The sequence below is a fragment of the Alligator mississippiensis genome, chromosome 11 (genome assembly GCF_030867095.1).
Source record: "Alligator mississippiensis isolate rAllMis1 chromosome 11, rAllMis1, whole genome shotgun sequence".
NCBI lineage: Eukaryota > Metazoa > Chordata > Crocodylia > Alligatoridae > Alligator > Alligator mississippiensis.
Window position 1 is genome coordinate 18783373 of NC_081834.1, and position 16537 is coordinate 18799909.

At 41.4% G+C, this 16537-nt stretch overlaps 1 protein-coding gene and 1 long non-coding RNA gene across 6 annotated transcripts in view; one reads left to right on the top strand and one right to left on the bottom strand.

Moving 5' to 3' along the window:
- Positions 1-1637: 1637 nt before the first annotated feature.
- On the bottom strand, positions 1638-4257 carry LOC109280631 (uncharacterized). The gene is made up of 2 exons (XR_002087004.2): positions 4106-4257; positions 1638-3221 (listed from the first exon to the last, which is right to left on the bottom strand). It is a non-coding gene; the product is annotated as an uncharacterized LOC109280631 (long non-coding RNA).
- Positions 4258-4353: 96 nt separating this feature from the next.
- Positions 4354-16537, top strand: part of USP8 (ubiquitin specific peptidase 8) — a 37042-nt gene continuing 24858 nt past the window's right edge. For 4 of the 5 annotated variants that reach the window (XM_006259352.3, XM_006259351.3, XM_014605963.2 and 1 more), the window contains exons 1-2: positions 4354-4442; positions 16134-16302. In XM_006259352.3, coding sequence (XP_006259414.2) covers positions 16199-16302 — 104 coding nt within the window. In that variant the 5' untranslated portion in view covers positions 4354-4442; positions 16134-16198. Of the gene's footprint in view, positions 4443-6089; positions 6151-16133; positions 16303-16537 lie in introns of all 5 variants that reach the window. The other variant, XM_019477452.1, reaches the window with a different exon arrangement.

The window sequence follows — 16537 nt, forward strand, 5'->3', positions numbered from 1 at the left end:
CAAACAAGGCTACTGGCAGTGTTTAAGTGTTCAGTGCAAGTACTGATATCTGGGGCAGCAAAACAATTCCTCAGAGTTAAGTTGTGTATAATAAAATCAAATCTGCTTTTGAATAGCAGCTAAGTTTCCATGAACCAGTGTAAATGAGCTTTTACTATGTCCTGATCACAATTTACTTTATTTTGGAAAGGCCAGTTCTAATGCAGTTAACTTTTCCTCCTCCTGCCTACTGGGAAATATCTTTTAAAAAAATAGTTTGTCTTCAAGTTTCTGCCACTAATTGTGATGAGCACAGCTAAGGTAGATTAATAAAGAGGGAGCTGTTTAACAACAGAATGATTCAGAAATGAGAGCTTGTTTAAGTAAGTTTTGCAGTCAGCTATCAGACTTTTATTTTTGTAATGGTCATTTTTAAAAGGGTACACATCTGACAGAACTCACAACAGGCAAAACAGCAATATTAGTCTGTGTGAACTATGTCTTCCAGACTCTTGAGGAGTCCTCAAAGGTTAAATTGTACTCTTCTTTACCTGAGAAGGGGAATATGGTTTCAGGTTTTGTTCCCATTAATATTAATTTAATTAACTGAAATGTAGTATTTTAGGAATGACACTCCTCTCATGGTCTGTGTGCTCTACTCTTTAATATGATTTTTACAGGGATGAAGCGGAGTAATACATACTCAGTAACAGAATACCACATGACTCAGCTACACAGGCAACAGCAAAGCGCGTCATAACTAAGTAAGGATATTTCCATGTTTTAGCAGATCACCCCAGATGGCATAAACTACAGACATAATTCTAAAACATGCCATTGTCCTGCCCATACAAGCAAGAACTAACTTGTATAACAGAATCCCTCTGCATCACACTTTCTGCATTTCCAATAGTCCGTGATCCTTGGGATCACAGTAAAAAGTGTAAATAGTATAAACATTAAAAAGTGATTAAGTTGATGCTGTAATAGCTCAATCTAGTAACCTAATGGTTGATGTTTGTGGTTCCAATAAAACTTTTTTTCCATAACTGAATTAACTTTATCACAAAAAGTTCTAATCCTATTCTGTCATTTTTGGTGACAGATTATGCCCAGCACATATGCAGCCTTGGACTGATGGAAGAATAGAGGAGATTCCCCACCAATACCCATGCCAATTCACACCTGAAATAACAAGCTCTGATTTCAAAGAGGAACTCAAGTGCCATGTGTTACCTAAACCCTGAAATGCGGGGCTTAAGTAGTGCAGAGGAGGGTTTCTGTTATTCTAATAGTAAATTTTACCCACAACACACAATTTAGTCCTTGATTAACACACAGTTTAGTCCTTGATTAACACACAATTTAGTCTTTGATTAAATGGGCTAAAGAAGCAAGCATAGAGGAAAATGATAGTGAAACAGGCAGAATAGTAGAGAGAGACCCTATTATAGAGGGTATTACTACATGTGTGATGATGATATAGTCCCCTCTGCTAGTTGGAACCAGGCCATGTGTACCAAAAGCTTGGAGGCAAGCTATGCAGATGTTAGGGAACTCAGGTTCTTTTTGGTGCATGGAAGAAAATATTGTCTCTGAACAGGTGCTTATTTTTTTACATTATAAAGGATACTTTTTAATACACACTTCTAACATCGCTCGGTTAGAACATTTATTATGTTTAAAACTGGTATGAGTATAAAATATACCTGCTAAAACTGAGGGAAAAACAGGTCACACTTAAAATATCTTTCTGGTAAAGTTGCAAATAGAATGTTTTGCATTAAGGCCATTATAAAGTGTATACATGTCTTTAAAGGATTTCAGCATAGTAACATATTCATGCGCCTCATCTACACAGGCAACAGCAAAGCACATTACAACTGAGTAAGGATTTACCATGTTTCAGCAGATCTCTCCAGATGGTTAAAATTATGATAGATGAGGTGGTAACATCTATGTGATAAAATACATTTCTCATGTGTATGCTCTCCACATATGCTATACTGTCACAGCCTTCTAACCTTCCAAAGTACAATTATCTCAAACAGGAATTATTTTTAAACAACCTGCCAAAGTATTTCTCTCTCTCCAATCACTTATCAGTGATGGGTTTAAGTTATAATATTTAGCCCCGATGGGTGCTGAGAAGTGGAAGTTTTATAATACTAGAGAGGGGAGTTTAGTGGCTTTCTAGTGAGACACAACACACTTGCTCCTTGCCATGAAGGTCTTAAGAAATTGGGAGTTTTGGGGTACTTTATGAAAAAGCTACAGCAACATTTTTAAAGTTTATACTAATATACTGGTTAAAGTTAATTGGACTCCTGGTATTAAGAGAATATGGTTTTGAAATAGTTGTATGATTTGGTCCATAAATTATTGAATAAATATATTGGATCCAGCAAATTACTGAGCACATGCTGAAGTGCTTTATTGGGCTTGGTTTAATACATGTGGCTGTGAGCTGGAGGTTTTATTGGACCAGTTTTAGGGTGATCTGCACATCTCATTAGTTGCCTTGCCATTCACGATTTGCTGTAGTTATCCTGAACCCACACTGAAAGAACTCTGATAACATGCTGTTAAGAACTTTGTTTTTTTGTTTTCTTCCCTTTGGGAATCAGGCACGTCCTTAAAACACATCAGCACTATAATGGATAAAGAAATTATAATGGTAAGAGATATAAGCAAAGACTAATTCCAAGGTCTAGAATTGTTCCCAATAGTCCATTTTGAACAGTAATGGTATTTATCAGTATATTTAACATGGTGTTTCTCAGTCATTTCCACACCCAGGCCTCAGTCATGGATGTCAGCATATCTGACATCTCTAATTTCTGCCACAGATATGAATGACATTATTGGACTGGGATGAGAATACTCATCTGTCTTTAAAGCTATTGTCAGGCAGGCCTGTCTTAGTCTGCTATTTGGTGCCATGTAAACCAGTACAGCCTGATCCATGGTTTGGTTGTCAGTGACTAAACTGGTGCCCCCACCTGGGCTAGCCTGGGTGAGGAAGGTGTGTGGACACCCAGCTCCCTGCGAGCCAACGGCCATCCATACCTGGAGAGGAGATGGGCACCACCGGGTCATTTTGCTCGAAGAATCATCAATGCTGCAAAGCAACTCAGCTAACCTCATGCAGTGTGGAGGAGGGTAGTTACAGCATCGAAGGTGCCCCAATGGTCGCGGCGGCCTCGGGACTGACTTGACTTGTTAAAGCACTTGGGACAGCTCTGGTAAAAGTTGTTTTGCAACACCACACTATTAATAATATTATTAAATTCTATTTAATCATTTGACAGCACATCAGTCCACTTTTCTCTGATACTAATGTCCCTTATCATTAGCTTCCTTTATAAATATTTTATTGTGATAGCACAGTATGGTAAAAGGTATGAGGACTTGCACTCCCATTAGATCCACTGCTTATCTAAGTACAAATAGGCATTGCTAATACTGATGTCTGCTGCAAGTACACATCAAAACCCCTGATTTCAAGACCTTCATATCAAGGAGCAAGTATATTGTGTCCCACTAGAAAGCCAGTAAGCTCTCCTCTCTAGTAAGATAAAGTTGTGTGTCACATTACATGGATACAAAACAGTTAAATACACGTTTATGTCAAGATTATACAAGGAATCTAAGTGTGTGAAGCATTTCAGATGGTTTTTGTGACCATCAGTTGACTTGGACACTGAACATCCTTAGAAGTAACGAGGCATGGCATTAAACGTATAGCGCTGCCAACAGGCTAGGTTCCCCAGTCCCTACAACGGGCTGAGCACGTCCCGAGACAGCCTGTGGCTAACTGCACGGTCCAGGGGAAACTGGGCCAGCACAAAGCTGACAGATCCAGCTCCACCTCTCCCCTGACAACCGCAGCCACCCTGGGGGCTGGAGATGTGGCCCGGCGAGGCTCTGCCAGACCCTCTTCTCTGGAGGACAAGTTCCGGCTGCGCTCCGCCCCACCTTGCAGGCATGGGCGAACAGACAGGCACGGGGCCTGAAAACGGTCATTTGTTCCCCCCGTTGTCCGATTATTATGATCATCATCGCTGGCGAAGGGGGCCGATACTAAGAGTTTGCCCGGGGCTGCCAGGAGTCAGCTCGGACTTACGGCGGGTCTCGGCTGCGCGCGGGGCGGAGCCTGTCCAGCACGTGCTCGGGCCTGGTGGTCACGACGGTCAGGCCAAGACAGCTACATCTTCTCGGCCTCCCGCAGTCAGTGCCGGGCCTGCCGCGTCCAGCGCCCCCGTGTCACACGAGGAGGCTTCTCCAGCCCCCGAGCAGCCCCGGGACTTCCAGCGCTGGTGCCGGCGCCGCTCCGGGCCGGATGGGGAGGAGCCCCCGGCGCGAGGGGGGAGGGGCGCGCCGGAGCTCCGCCTCGGCAGCCATGGCCGCGTAGGGCCTCGGACATGGACCTGCCCCGGGCCGCCTGGCGAGTCCCCTCGGCGGTGAGTACGCGCCGCGGGCACGGGGCTCCGACGGCCCCGGCGCTCCCTCCGCAGCCGCCGGGCCGAGGGGGCAGCCGCTGTCGGAGGGCGGGGCCGGGCCGGGTCCCCTGCCACTGACCTTGGCCGGGCCGGGCCGGGCCGGGCCGGGGCCGGGTGGGGAAAGGCCGGCGCCGTTGCCGGCCGTCGGGCGGGGAATCTCACTTGGGACAGATCAGTGAATCTGTGTCGCTTTCTGGTTCCCGTATTTGGGTCATGTCTTGCTTGGGCCCAGTCGTGTTTCACAGGCCGCCCCCAGAAAGTCCTAACGCACTCTGGTGATGTGGGTGCATCCCGTGTGGGGCACACTAGGAGCCACTTGAGTCTTGTAGACTCCCGACAGACGGGCGCAGACCGGAGCTGGGCGGTCAGGACGCTCTGCAGGTGCTGGACCCTGGGGCACAGTTGGTCTGCAGGGGAGATGGCGCTGGGCTGCCCCACGGGAGAAGCCTTCAGCCCATCTCGCGTCCGTGGGAAGCTGGTGCGTGCCGACCAGATCGCGCACCTGTGTGGCGGTGTCTGTAGGCGAGACTCTGTCCTCCTGAAACTCTGAAGCCAGGGATGTGCACGTCTGAGTCCAGCAAGCCACGTGCCGGCGAAACGTAAATACTAAGAGCCGGAAGAACCCGTTCCCGTTTTATTAGAAACTGCGTGTAAGAGAGGATAACTAGCGTGCAGTAATTGGCGTGTACATCTTCCAGCCCTAAACTTCTGCTTTGTGTGTCTTATGGATTCACAGTTGTGTTGTAAACAACACGTGTTGCTTCCGCTGTGGCTAGTATAGGCACTGCTTACTCACATCCCCATGAAAAACCGGTCATATTAATTACAGGCTAGATCATCTACTTCTCTTCCTGCTGGTGGAGACTGCCTGGTATCACTAAGTATTCCCTAAATACCCCAGCAAATTTTCCTTATGTTTTGGGTTGTTAGTTCCTTCTGGAGTCAGGCATGGTATAAGGATCTCTTAAGGATAGGCCAGGAAGATCTCTTAAGGATAGGCTGGAAAAAAAGAAAAATGCTGTATCCAGTATATATAGCAGTTCCCAACTCCTACCTCCCAAAGGTCATTTTAAGCTTAATCTGACCTTGAATTTTTAGATGGGGGGGTAAATCTGAAACAATTAGTCCAGTAAGAATCCCCTTCCCCAGCTAGTTTCTATATATTATAGAATATAATATATAGACCGTGGCTGCCCCCTCGGCCCAGCAGCTGTGGAGGGAGCCCCGGGGCAGCTGAAGGCCTGTGCCTGCGACGCAGCCCGTACTCACCAGCTACCGAGTTCCCTTTCTCTTGTTTTTTGGTTTTCAATCCAGTTTTCTTCTCTCAGGAGAAAAAAAAATCTCTCTCTTTGCATACAAGTAGAAGACCCATACATGTGATTCTGAAGTCTCGTCTGTGCTCAAGTTTTAAATCAGCCTAGCCGGGTTGGTTGGGAGTGTGAAAACAAAGTCATACCACTAACCAATTTAGCAGTGATGTCAGCAAAACCCCTAATGTAGACCATTACTTATACCAACAAGGGAATTGTTCTGCCAGTAATTCTTAAGTTAGTTTTGGCAAAAGTACAGTTTTGCTGGTAAAGCGCAGCCATTCTAATCTGCTTTTAGGGATAGGCAAGAAGATGCTCTGCTCAGAACTGTGGACACGAAGAGGAGAGCGCAAAGGCAGGTTGGTTCCCTTCTTCATGGGAGGAGCACAGTAACTATGAACTGGCATGTTGGGGGCTAGCAGCCACTATGCAGTAGACTTTCTTTTCTAGCTTAAGAAAAGTATACCCTTTCCCCCCAGATGTATATTAAATGTTAAAAGCAGCAGTAACATCTGCTTGAACAATAAATAGAAGTGCTTTCATATTTCTGAACTGTGCTGTGTGCTTCTTGGGAACATCAGATTAGTGAAGTTGGGATGGACAAAATTTAGATGGAAGCATTATTTGAATTTAATTTTAAGGGTACAACCAGTACAACTCCAGTATTTGTCTATAATGAGAGCAAAGTTTTTTTTACTCTTCCCTTAATTATATCACAGTAATGATTTTTAACAACTAGCACTCTTCCTGGAAGAAGAAGAGTAAATACAAAACAGACAGTCATTCACTTCAGCGTTTCTGCTGGAAAGAGTCGTATTGCACTAATTCATAGTGGTAAGGTTAAGCACACACACAAGTCTGCAGAATTGAAGCCTAGGTATAAGACATGAAATTTTGGGCTCTTGAGATAACCTTGGAATTGGCTCCAGATCATGCAGTAAATACTAATTGTATGTCTTATTAAAAAAAGATAGTGTTAAAGTGAGGTTGTAGCTGTGATAGTCCAGGAAATGGACTAACTGCATGGTTTGGGATAACCTTGTCTAAGTGTACAGTTAGTCAAATAAAAGATGTTACCCATAGAAATCCATGTCTTGTTAAAGTGGTCCATGTGCAATATTAAATATAGGCTTTTTAAGTTGTTTTGCTTTGGAATTAACATTCATCTAGGTTGAATGGAGGAGCATTCAGATCTGTTATCTTTCTGAGTCTGCAGGCAATATGAAATGCTTAGTGAGTTTAGGCCACATCTTGAGCTAGGAAGGTTTTGCTAATTTAATGGACAGTGTTTGTAGTCTAGATGTGGTTAAAATCAGTAGTTTACCTTAAAAAAAAAACAAAAAAGTGTTCATGCTGGAAAAAAACTATACTACTATAAAAGGTTTTATAGCACTATGACTGTATCTGTGCTAGAACATTTACTAGAACAAGTGTGTAAAGAATATACAGCTTCCTTTCCCTGCCCTACACTCATTACCAATATAACAGCGCCAACACAACTTTCTGTCTGCCTTTAGGCCAAATATCTGGAACGTAAGTCTTGTTTTAAAAATGAGTACTTAGATTCTGGATCCTAGTTCTGCAGCAAGTGGAAAATTCTTTACATAAATGTATAGTGCAGTTCCATGAAGGACTTGATTCATAGTTTAGAAACCGTAATGGGTTATTCATCTTTTTTGTTTTTGACTCAAGGCTAGAAAGAGGTGATGTAGTTGAGTGGCCCAAACATTACTAGTTTAATTTGTTTTTTTTAACCTTAAGTGATGGTAGGGGGAAGCGAGAAGTGACTGGGTGAGAGAAGAAAGAAGCAGGGAATACATAAGAATGTAAGAATTGCCATTTACTGGGTCAGACCATAGGTCCCGTCTTCCCCAGTATCATGTGTCAGTGGCAGAGCATACTCTAGAATTATGAGAGTAATGGAACGAGTAGAGGGAGAAATAAGGGAACAGCACACACAATAGTGCAAAAACCTCTACTACGAAAGAAGGGACAGTTAAGTATTTTTCATTTGTACTAGTAAGCATTTGGTCAGCATTTTGCACTTGAACCATTACAATATGTACTGCCATATAAAAAAGGAGTTCAGTCTTTCAGTCAATTTCCTAGCAAGTAAGGATCTGCATTGCAGAGTACCGTAGCATAGAACCTTCATTGGCAATCTCATTAGATATTTTATGTATCATATTATAGTAATGTCTAGGAGCCATAGTCACAGGTAAACAATAAATGATTAGTTGGACAGAACCACTCTCTCTCTCACCCTTAAATGTGTTCCCTCCAGAACAAAGTTTAAGCACAAGTGTTGGAAAACTGGATACTATAAAGTTAAGTGACGCAATCTAGAGGCAGGCACCATAAATTATGAGGTTGAAGTCCTTGAGGTATCCATGGGACTGATCTGGATTCCTCACGTGGACTGTTTTTACTACATAAGTATTTAACTGCTACACCAGTGGTTCTTAAAAGATAATAGAGCAATTCTTCTATTGCAGGAAACCCAGAAAAGCAACAGGGCAGAAGGTTTTTGACATTATGAATTCCTATTTGATATCTGAGGGTTTTTTTGTAAATCATGGCTGTACACCCAACAGTGTTAGCATTGCATAGAACCCCGCAGCACCCTTGAAAAGATCTCAGGGCACCCTAGGGTGCCTTGGCACTCTGAGAATTCCTGTACGGTACCAATGAATTATAACATGCATTACTTCACAGACAGTTTAACTGCAGATATACTAACACAGAAGCATGCAACAACTAAGTTCCCTAATTCTTTCTTGCCTTAGTAATTGCAGCAAATACCTAAGAGTGGATGATATTCTCTTCCTGTAATACTGAAAGTGTTGGATTCAGTGAAAACCTACACGCTACTACTACTTTTTTCAACTAACAAAAGCAGTTAACATACAGAATTTTTAAACCTTACTTTGCAGGGTTTAAGATGGTGTCAGTTCATTTACTAAGGAATCGTGTTCTAGTTTTGCTCCTTTTCAGAAACAAGCAGAATTAAAAGGAAAGATATTCCTGCTAAATACTTCTTGTGATTGTGCCCATGAGGGTAAATTTAGTTCAGTTCTCATAATCTAACCTGCTACTGCCTTGACAAGCAGTAGGTTGAGAGATGTAGTATACCACGTTAGTCTGAAGGCAAGTAGAAGGCAGGGTAGATTTGCACCTTACAGACGCTAGTTCTTCAGAAATATGTCACACTGCACTGCCAAAATCAACTGTTTATTCTAACCAATACTCCCTTTCTTTCAACGAGTTTGCTAAAAACAAAACAAATCTTGCCTTGTTTAACAAGGTAAGGTGTTGCAATCACTAGAGGAAAAAATAATTTTGTAAGTTACAAAAACACTACACTTGTCATACAGTTCATTCACAAACTATGTTACAGCATTTATATAGCAATGAACAAAAAAAATTAGTGGATTGATGGGAAATACAAACCTGGTCTAAAAACTGTTGAACTTTCAAGCATATACTATCAATGGACTAAAGAGTCCCTACTAACACCAGAAAAGATGGATTTGATTCTATGGCCTCTTAGGTTGGGAAGAAGAATCTCATACTATGTAGCTACTCTCTAGTCTCTTTTATATTTGTCTATTTTCCCCCAATCCTTCTGTTTCATCACTCCCTTTCATTTCTTTTTCCTGACCCTTGACTTCCATCTCCACCACACTGCCATCCTGATAACTGTTCTATAGACAACCTCTGCAGTTCTGCATTACCAGCACATATTTTCAAGTAAAACATACTACACTGGCCTAATAGCTGGCATTTATCTCAGCTAAGAGGAAGTGCTTTTTCCTCTGTGCTGGAGCGGAGATCAGACAGTTTTTAGAAAAAGACTTTCAGGATCAATTTTTGGTTCCTTCTGCATAAAAACCAGTTGATCTTGAAACCTGTTTTAATGTGCGTTTTTAATCTATGAATCTGGATTTCTCTTTATTCCCTTTAAAAAACAAATGAGCAAACTAAGCCAAAAATTCAAGACTAATTAATAGACAACTACACAAAGGTCTTAATATTTCGTCAGAAATGTGTGAAGCTAAGCTACTGATTCACTGTGGATTTTAAAATAATAGTTTTTTATGAGGAACTTCAGCTAAAATGTACATTTTAACTAATAAAAATGAAATGAATGCTCCTCCCATCTTGTTAGAGCTCTTTCAGTCAAATGAAGCCAGAGGAAATAAGGCCCATAATGAAGTTCCAGGGGAACAAAACTATAGACTTCTTTCATATTTAATCTGATATGCAAAACGATTGCAGTCTTGAAATAAGCTTCTTGCATAATTCTACTAAAGTATGAACACTCCATTGAAGTGTTTTTGTTGTGTTGTCCCGTCCCGCCCCTCCTTTTTCTCTCCCTGGGGCACCAGCTGTGTATTCTTGTGACTAAACACTGGTAGCCAACTTCCAGCCTCTCACCCTCCTAGAGTATCCATACTCTAGTATAGTTATAAAAAATCCGTTCATTTTAATATAGTTATTTTAGTTGCTTAAATTCCAACTTCCTATAACCGAGAGTTGTTACATACAGTACAGTGATTCTCAACCAGAGTGCCATGGCACCCTGGGGTGCCCTGAGATCCTTTCGAGGGTGCCGTGGGGTACCATGCAATGTTAACACTGTTGAATGTATAACCATGATTTACAAGATAGAACACAAGCAGAAGAATAAAGCAACATTGAATCTTTCTGATTTGTATATATAAGAATAAGTCTCAACAGAATATTAAGTTCTTCTGATGCTGATTACAAGACCTTGGTTTCTTTTGGAATATTTTTACACTTAGTCAAGCATTGACTCCTTTGTGCTTTGGCTTCAGCTGAAGTTGGCATGTCTGTTTCTGTAAAGTTAACTTCAGTTTGCATAACACTCTTGTGCTCAGTATGCTCATGGACCAGCATTGTCTATTGACAGTAATTGCATTCTAACAGAATTATTTCCGCTGCAAAGCCTGCAGGAAGAGCATAAGCCATTTTTTTGGAGACACCTTTGAATAATTTATTTGTAGGTTTGTTTGTTTTTTTAACTTATTTAAACAGCATTTTAACTTTAGCCCTACTGTAATCTCTACCCAAAAAGTTTACTGGTCCATTTGGTACTACTCTTATTTCTCCATTTTAGAATTCATCTCTAGGACCAAGGGAGAAAAATAAAGACACAAAACCAGGCCAAAGCCAAAACCACACCAGATTCTTAGAGCTAATTTTGTTCAGATAAAGCTATAATTCAGTGTTATTCAGCTCAACAAAACAAAGTCAATAACACATGAATTGAGGTTTGAGAGGCAAAATTGGTGACCTACCATATAAGTACCTCACAACCTCTGATAGTTTTGATTCATTTCATTTATACTTCTGAATAAACACGCTTGAATCCATGCACAAAACTCTGCAGGAGTTAATCTTCAACTTTGACTGTTCATACTTCAGTATAATTAAGCTGAATTTTAAAATAGTTTAGTGTGAATCTCTAGACTGTTTTGTTGTATAGACCAGCTTTGTCCTACTCAGAATTGCAGAGTACTTTTTCTTCTACTAGCAAACAAACTACTTTTATCTGTTAACAAGAGCTTTGTTAGAAAACAAATAGACTTAACTTTATTCTGTGTTATAACGGCTTATAAGAAAGAGGAGCACAGAGTCAGGACTCTGTGACTGGCCAACTGTGAGACCACCACTGTGTACTAAATAAGTAGACTACTGATGGGCTACAATTAGAGACTTGCTTCTCCTAAAAACCTTGGAGGTTCCAGTGTCAGGTCTATAATTTGAATCTCATACTTAAACAAAGGTTGCACTGAACATTACATTAGAAATCTTGAATACATTTTTGCTTTATTGCAGCTTTCATAACATGTCAGTCATGGTTCCATCTATTCCAAAGGCTGTAGAAGTAGACTGTTGGTGATCAGATTTTTTTTCAAAAAAGAAAATACAGCTACTATTCCAACTTTATTAAATTAGTGTGCAGTACAAAAGCACCTGAGTCGCAAGTCATAAACCAGTGCCTGACATGCCAGGAATTGTGCAGACAGACAAAAGCATATAAAACACTCCTTGGCAGCAGGGTCAAGACAAAGAATATTTCAGGCAGAAAGGCGGAGCTAAATCTATCATTGCATGTACATGCCAATTTGAGGCTTATAACCGTAACTACTCCTAATTGCAAAGAAAAATCTGGGAATACATTCACTTTCCTACAAAGCACATTTTACAGATGATCAGCATGTTAAAATTGCTTATCCTTTGCTTTCTCATGTAAAAGAAATCTTCAGATCCAGCTTTGGCCTGACAGGATTCTATAGAATTAGATTCCACATTGATATCAGAATTTCTCCCAACAGGTTAATGCCACTTGTTAACTTGAACAATTAAGTTAAGATGCTTGTCTTCTACATTTCCCCAACTAGTTTTCATAGCTCCTAGGATGAATTCTGACAGTGTTATAATACTTAATTTATGAAAATTAAGGGTCAGTTATGAGCTACCTCTAAGAGTTATAAAAAAGTACAAATTATAAACACCTTGAACTGTGAAAGTATATTTAGAAGAGTCTTAAAGACTTAATTACCTTTAAGTCTTTATTTACAGTCCCCCAAAAAAGGACAAAAGCCAACTAAGGATGTTTCCCCCCCACCCCTTTCCCCACCACAGGTGAATTAAACAAGTAATGTAATGTAAAAGAAAAATCTTTTTAAGAAGAATAACATCTCTCTTTGTAACTGTGAGGTTACCCAAAAATATGGTTTTACCATGGGGAAAGGCAGAAGTTAGGGAAACATGGAGGAACACTGGTCTAATCTTTACAAGTCAGTATTTTAAAAATATTGTATTTCCTTGTATCTCCATATGCATCATTTGCAGGGCAGCTTCTCATTCTGTGCATCGTTTACACTCTAGGGGTGTGTGAAGTAGGCCCTGTTCAATTTGGATTCGGCCCAAATTGGGGACAGTGATTTGATTTGTTGATTTGGATCACTGTCCCTGATTCAATTGGGCCAAATCTGAATCTGAAGATTCAGTGCTGATTCAGAGAATCAGCAGTTTGGCCATAGATACAGCTTTAAATCTTTTTTTCTACATACCTCGAGGTACCAGGCGTGGCTCGTGAACACTGCAATGCTAGGGCAGATGGAGCGTCCCACAGGAGCGCAGGGGGGCCCTCCACGTGCTCGGTGCCAGACCTGGAAGTGGACCAGAAGTAGTTCTGGTCCACTTCTGGGTCTGCCAAGGAGTGTGCTGGGGGGCCCCCCTGAACCCTCCCAGCTCAGTGATCAGCCATGGGGTGCCCCCCCCCAGACCCAGAAGGCACCAGTCGCCAAGCCAGGGGTGCTCCCCCACGCGATCTCCAGCAGACCCAGAGGTGGACCGGAAGTGCTTCTGGTCCACTTCCGGGTCTGCTGCCAAGCGCTCTGCGGAGCCCCCTACACTCCTGGGGGACACTTCATGTGCCCCAGCATCGCAGTGTTCACGAGCCGCCTGGTACCTAGAGTTATGTAGAACAAACATTTAAAGCCATTTCAATGTCTGAATCTCCAAATTGATTTAAAGGGTTCTGATTTGATTTGGAGAGATTAAAGGGTCCTCTGATTCGATTCGGATTCAGAGATTTGGCCACTGAATCGAATCAGGGACTGAAGCTTCGCACAGCCTATTACACTAAACATTTGATGGATGCCCCATCTCCTTGGCTTTAGACATGGACTGAATACCTTTCTAGAAATTATGCTTTAGCCAAACAAAGTATTGGACTCATTACATGGGAACCTGGGTGAAAGTTAAGGCCTTAAAATGTTTAGTAAGTTAGACTAAAGTATTTTGTAATCCTTCTGGTTTTAAGCACTGAGTTTGGGGAAGATCGTTTTAAGTGAAAAGTGCTTATTTGAGCAAGTGGGCAACTGAAGTCCTCTGTTTAGCCACAGCTGAGAATGAGTTAATTCCTTTTCCCTTCCTATGTGGAGGAGGGAATCCTTCCTGTGAAGCATTAAAGGTTGGCTCTCACGAAGATGGAACTTGGACTGGGATGGACTAGTGTTATGAGGTGGGCGAGAATCATCTCTGTCTGACTGCAGTGTTTTACTTGTATGTTGGTTGTATTGATTGCTGTACTTGGGGATTGTAGGGGAAACTTGCCAGCTTTTCACTTTTTTCTAAAGCATGGGGCATGGTTTACCTGCCAAGATCATTCAGGCATCTCTCAACCAACCAGTTCCCTGAGGTTACAGGACATTGGTTGCACCTTGGTGCATGTCTTTATGGCACAAGACTGTGCTGTATTGAGAGATTCCATGTCAGCTCCTGAATCAGAAGTATTACAGCTGCATTAACTCAGTTGTACTGCTTTGGTCTAAGAGCTAGTGCATGCCAAGCATCTCAGCAAGATATTGCCGTGAACCTGTCTAAGGGCATAGACCAGCAATTCTGAGCCTGGATGTTGTAGCACTGCTTGATGCCTTGGCATCCTTTCAGGTGCTGTGAGGTGTCATGCAGTGTTACTGGGGTTGGATGTACAAACATGATTCACAAGATAAAGCCAGAGATTTCAACTAGGAATTCATAGTGTTAAAACAGCCCAAGCTGTTGTGGTGGTCTTCCTGAGTTCTTTGCAGCAGATTTGCTTTATTGCTTTTCTGCAGTAAAAATCTGGGGAAAAAGTAAAAACTGACATTTTGAGGGGTGTCTCAAGCTATTCAAGGGGTATCTTGTGTCTAAAAAGTTGAGAATCACTGTTACAGACATACCTTTCTCTCTCCTTGTCTCTACTTGCACAAAAAGTTTGATCTCCCACAACTAAAATGATTTACTCTATACTCAGCTTAAAATTCTAGTTAGAGCAGGGGTTTTCAGCCAAGCAAGGGGGGTAGTGTGCAGGCAGACGCCGAGTGCAGGGAGAGAGGGTAGTGCATGGGAAGATGCTGGGTGGGGAGCGGGGGGAGGTGAGCAGTGAGGCAAGGATGGCACATGGGCGGGAGGGGATGGAGCGCCACCGCCTCCCAGGAGAAGGGGTGGGTAGGGGCTGGTATGGTGGTGACAGCTGCCATGTGCAAGCTTTCCCACCCCGCAGAGGGGCACTGCTGCCCTCACCCCGCCGTGGCCCTGCTCTTGGGAGGCTGCGGTGCTCTGTCCCCTCCTGTCCGTGCATACACCCTAGGACTGGTCCGCGTACCCTGGTTGACAACCCCTGAGTATCAAAAAAGTAAGTTTCAGTCAGATATACAGAAGGTCAGACTGTGATCTAGTTAGTGGTCTCCCTCTGCCTGAAGTTCTAAGAAACCAGACTATGATGAGAGCAGTCTGAAGAGCAATCCTACATAGAAGCAGAAATATTGATATCTAAGCTGGTGGTTAAGTCTTACTACCGTAGCAAAAAGGTTTCAGATTTATGTACTGCAAGGCACCTTTGCTTGGGTAAGGTCTGCATATAGAGGTCAGCCCTAAGCCGGTCATAAGCCAATTATCCATGGAAGATTTGTGAATGCAGAAAAAGGTAGTCTTTCTAATTATATACTTAGATATATTTAGATCAGTTTTATTCTGTGTATTCATTTCGTTTGTGCCAGTCTTGTCTGATTTATTTATTTATTTATTTATTTGTCTTTTAAACTCTTAAGTGATTTGTTCAAAGATGACAAATATTGCTCACCTCCCTAGTAATTTCCTTAGAATTCTTTTTATAGCTCCATTATTTTCTGAAGGATTAAGTTATACACCTCTAAACCTTCTGAAAGTTTGCATTGCTTCTGTAATAAACAGGACTATTAAGGGATTAACATTTAAATCTTAATGCTACGATATTTGCCAACCTCTGACAAGAACTCTGCATTAAAAGTTCAAAGCTCTACAAGACAAATGAACAATTCTTCTATTACAGATGCTTCATATTAAAATGATAAAATATGTCCCTGCTTTTTGTTTTGTCTTTTAAATTAGAAAGAGCTCAGTTGAACACAAGTTGTTGGGTGTTAATAGTTTGTGTAATACTATTAAAAACAAAATTGAAATGCACCAGTACCACAGAATATCTTTGTAACCTTTACCCGTATTATAATTGGCAGCTTAGGCATGACAGTTCTGTTTCATATACCAAAATATGCCAGATAATTTAGTTAAATTTTAAAATTGTACTTGTACATTGAATTAGATTGTTACATATGTTCCAGAGGTTTCTTTTACTAATGCATCATTCATGTAAAGTTGAGACAAAAATACTTAATGTTATACATTTGCACAGTTAATAAGAAGCTGCATCTTAAAACCATACGTTGTATAAAAAATCATTTAACTGATTATTATTTAACATTTCTGTTCTACCTCTATTTTTCAGGAAAACACTGAGAAAGACTTGTAAAGAATTCTGCAATCCCTAAGGACATAACTAACTATATTAACATGCCTGCTGTGGCTTCAGTTCCTAAAGAGCTATACCTCTGTACTTCGCTGAAAGATCTTAACAAGAAGACAGAAATAAAGCCTGATAAAACCAGTACAAAAAAGTATGTGAATGTTTTTCAGTTCATTGACTTTAGAGTTATTATTCAAATGCTACAGCTAAGTAGCACATGATGCACTGTAGTTTATACACTTAATTACAGAAAGTGGTAAGTCTTAATACTGCCCTTCTGGCTAAGATCCAGTGCAGGTAATTGTTTGGACCCAACATTTCTCCTTGATTTTAGTTAGGAACATGGTCTCCCACAGTTCTATATAGTGAACTTGTGGATTGTCAAG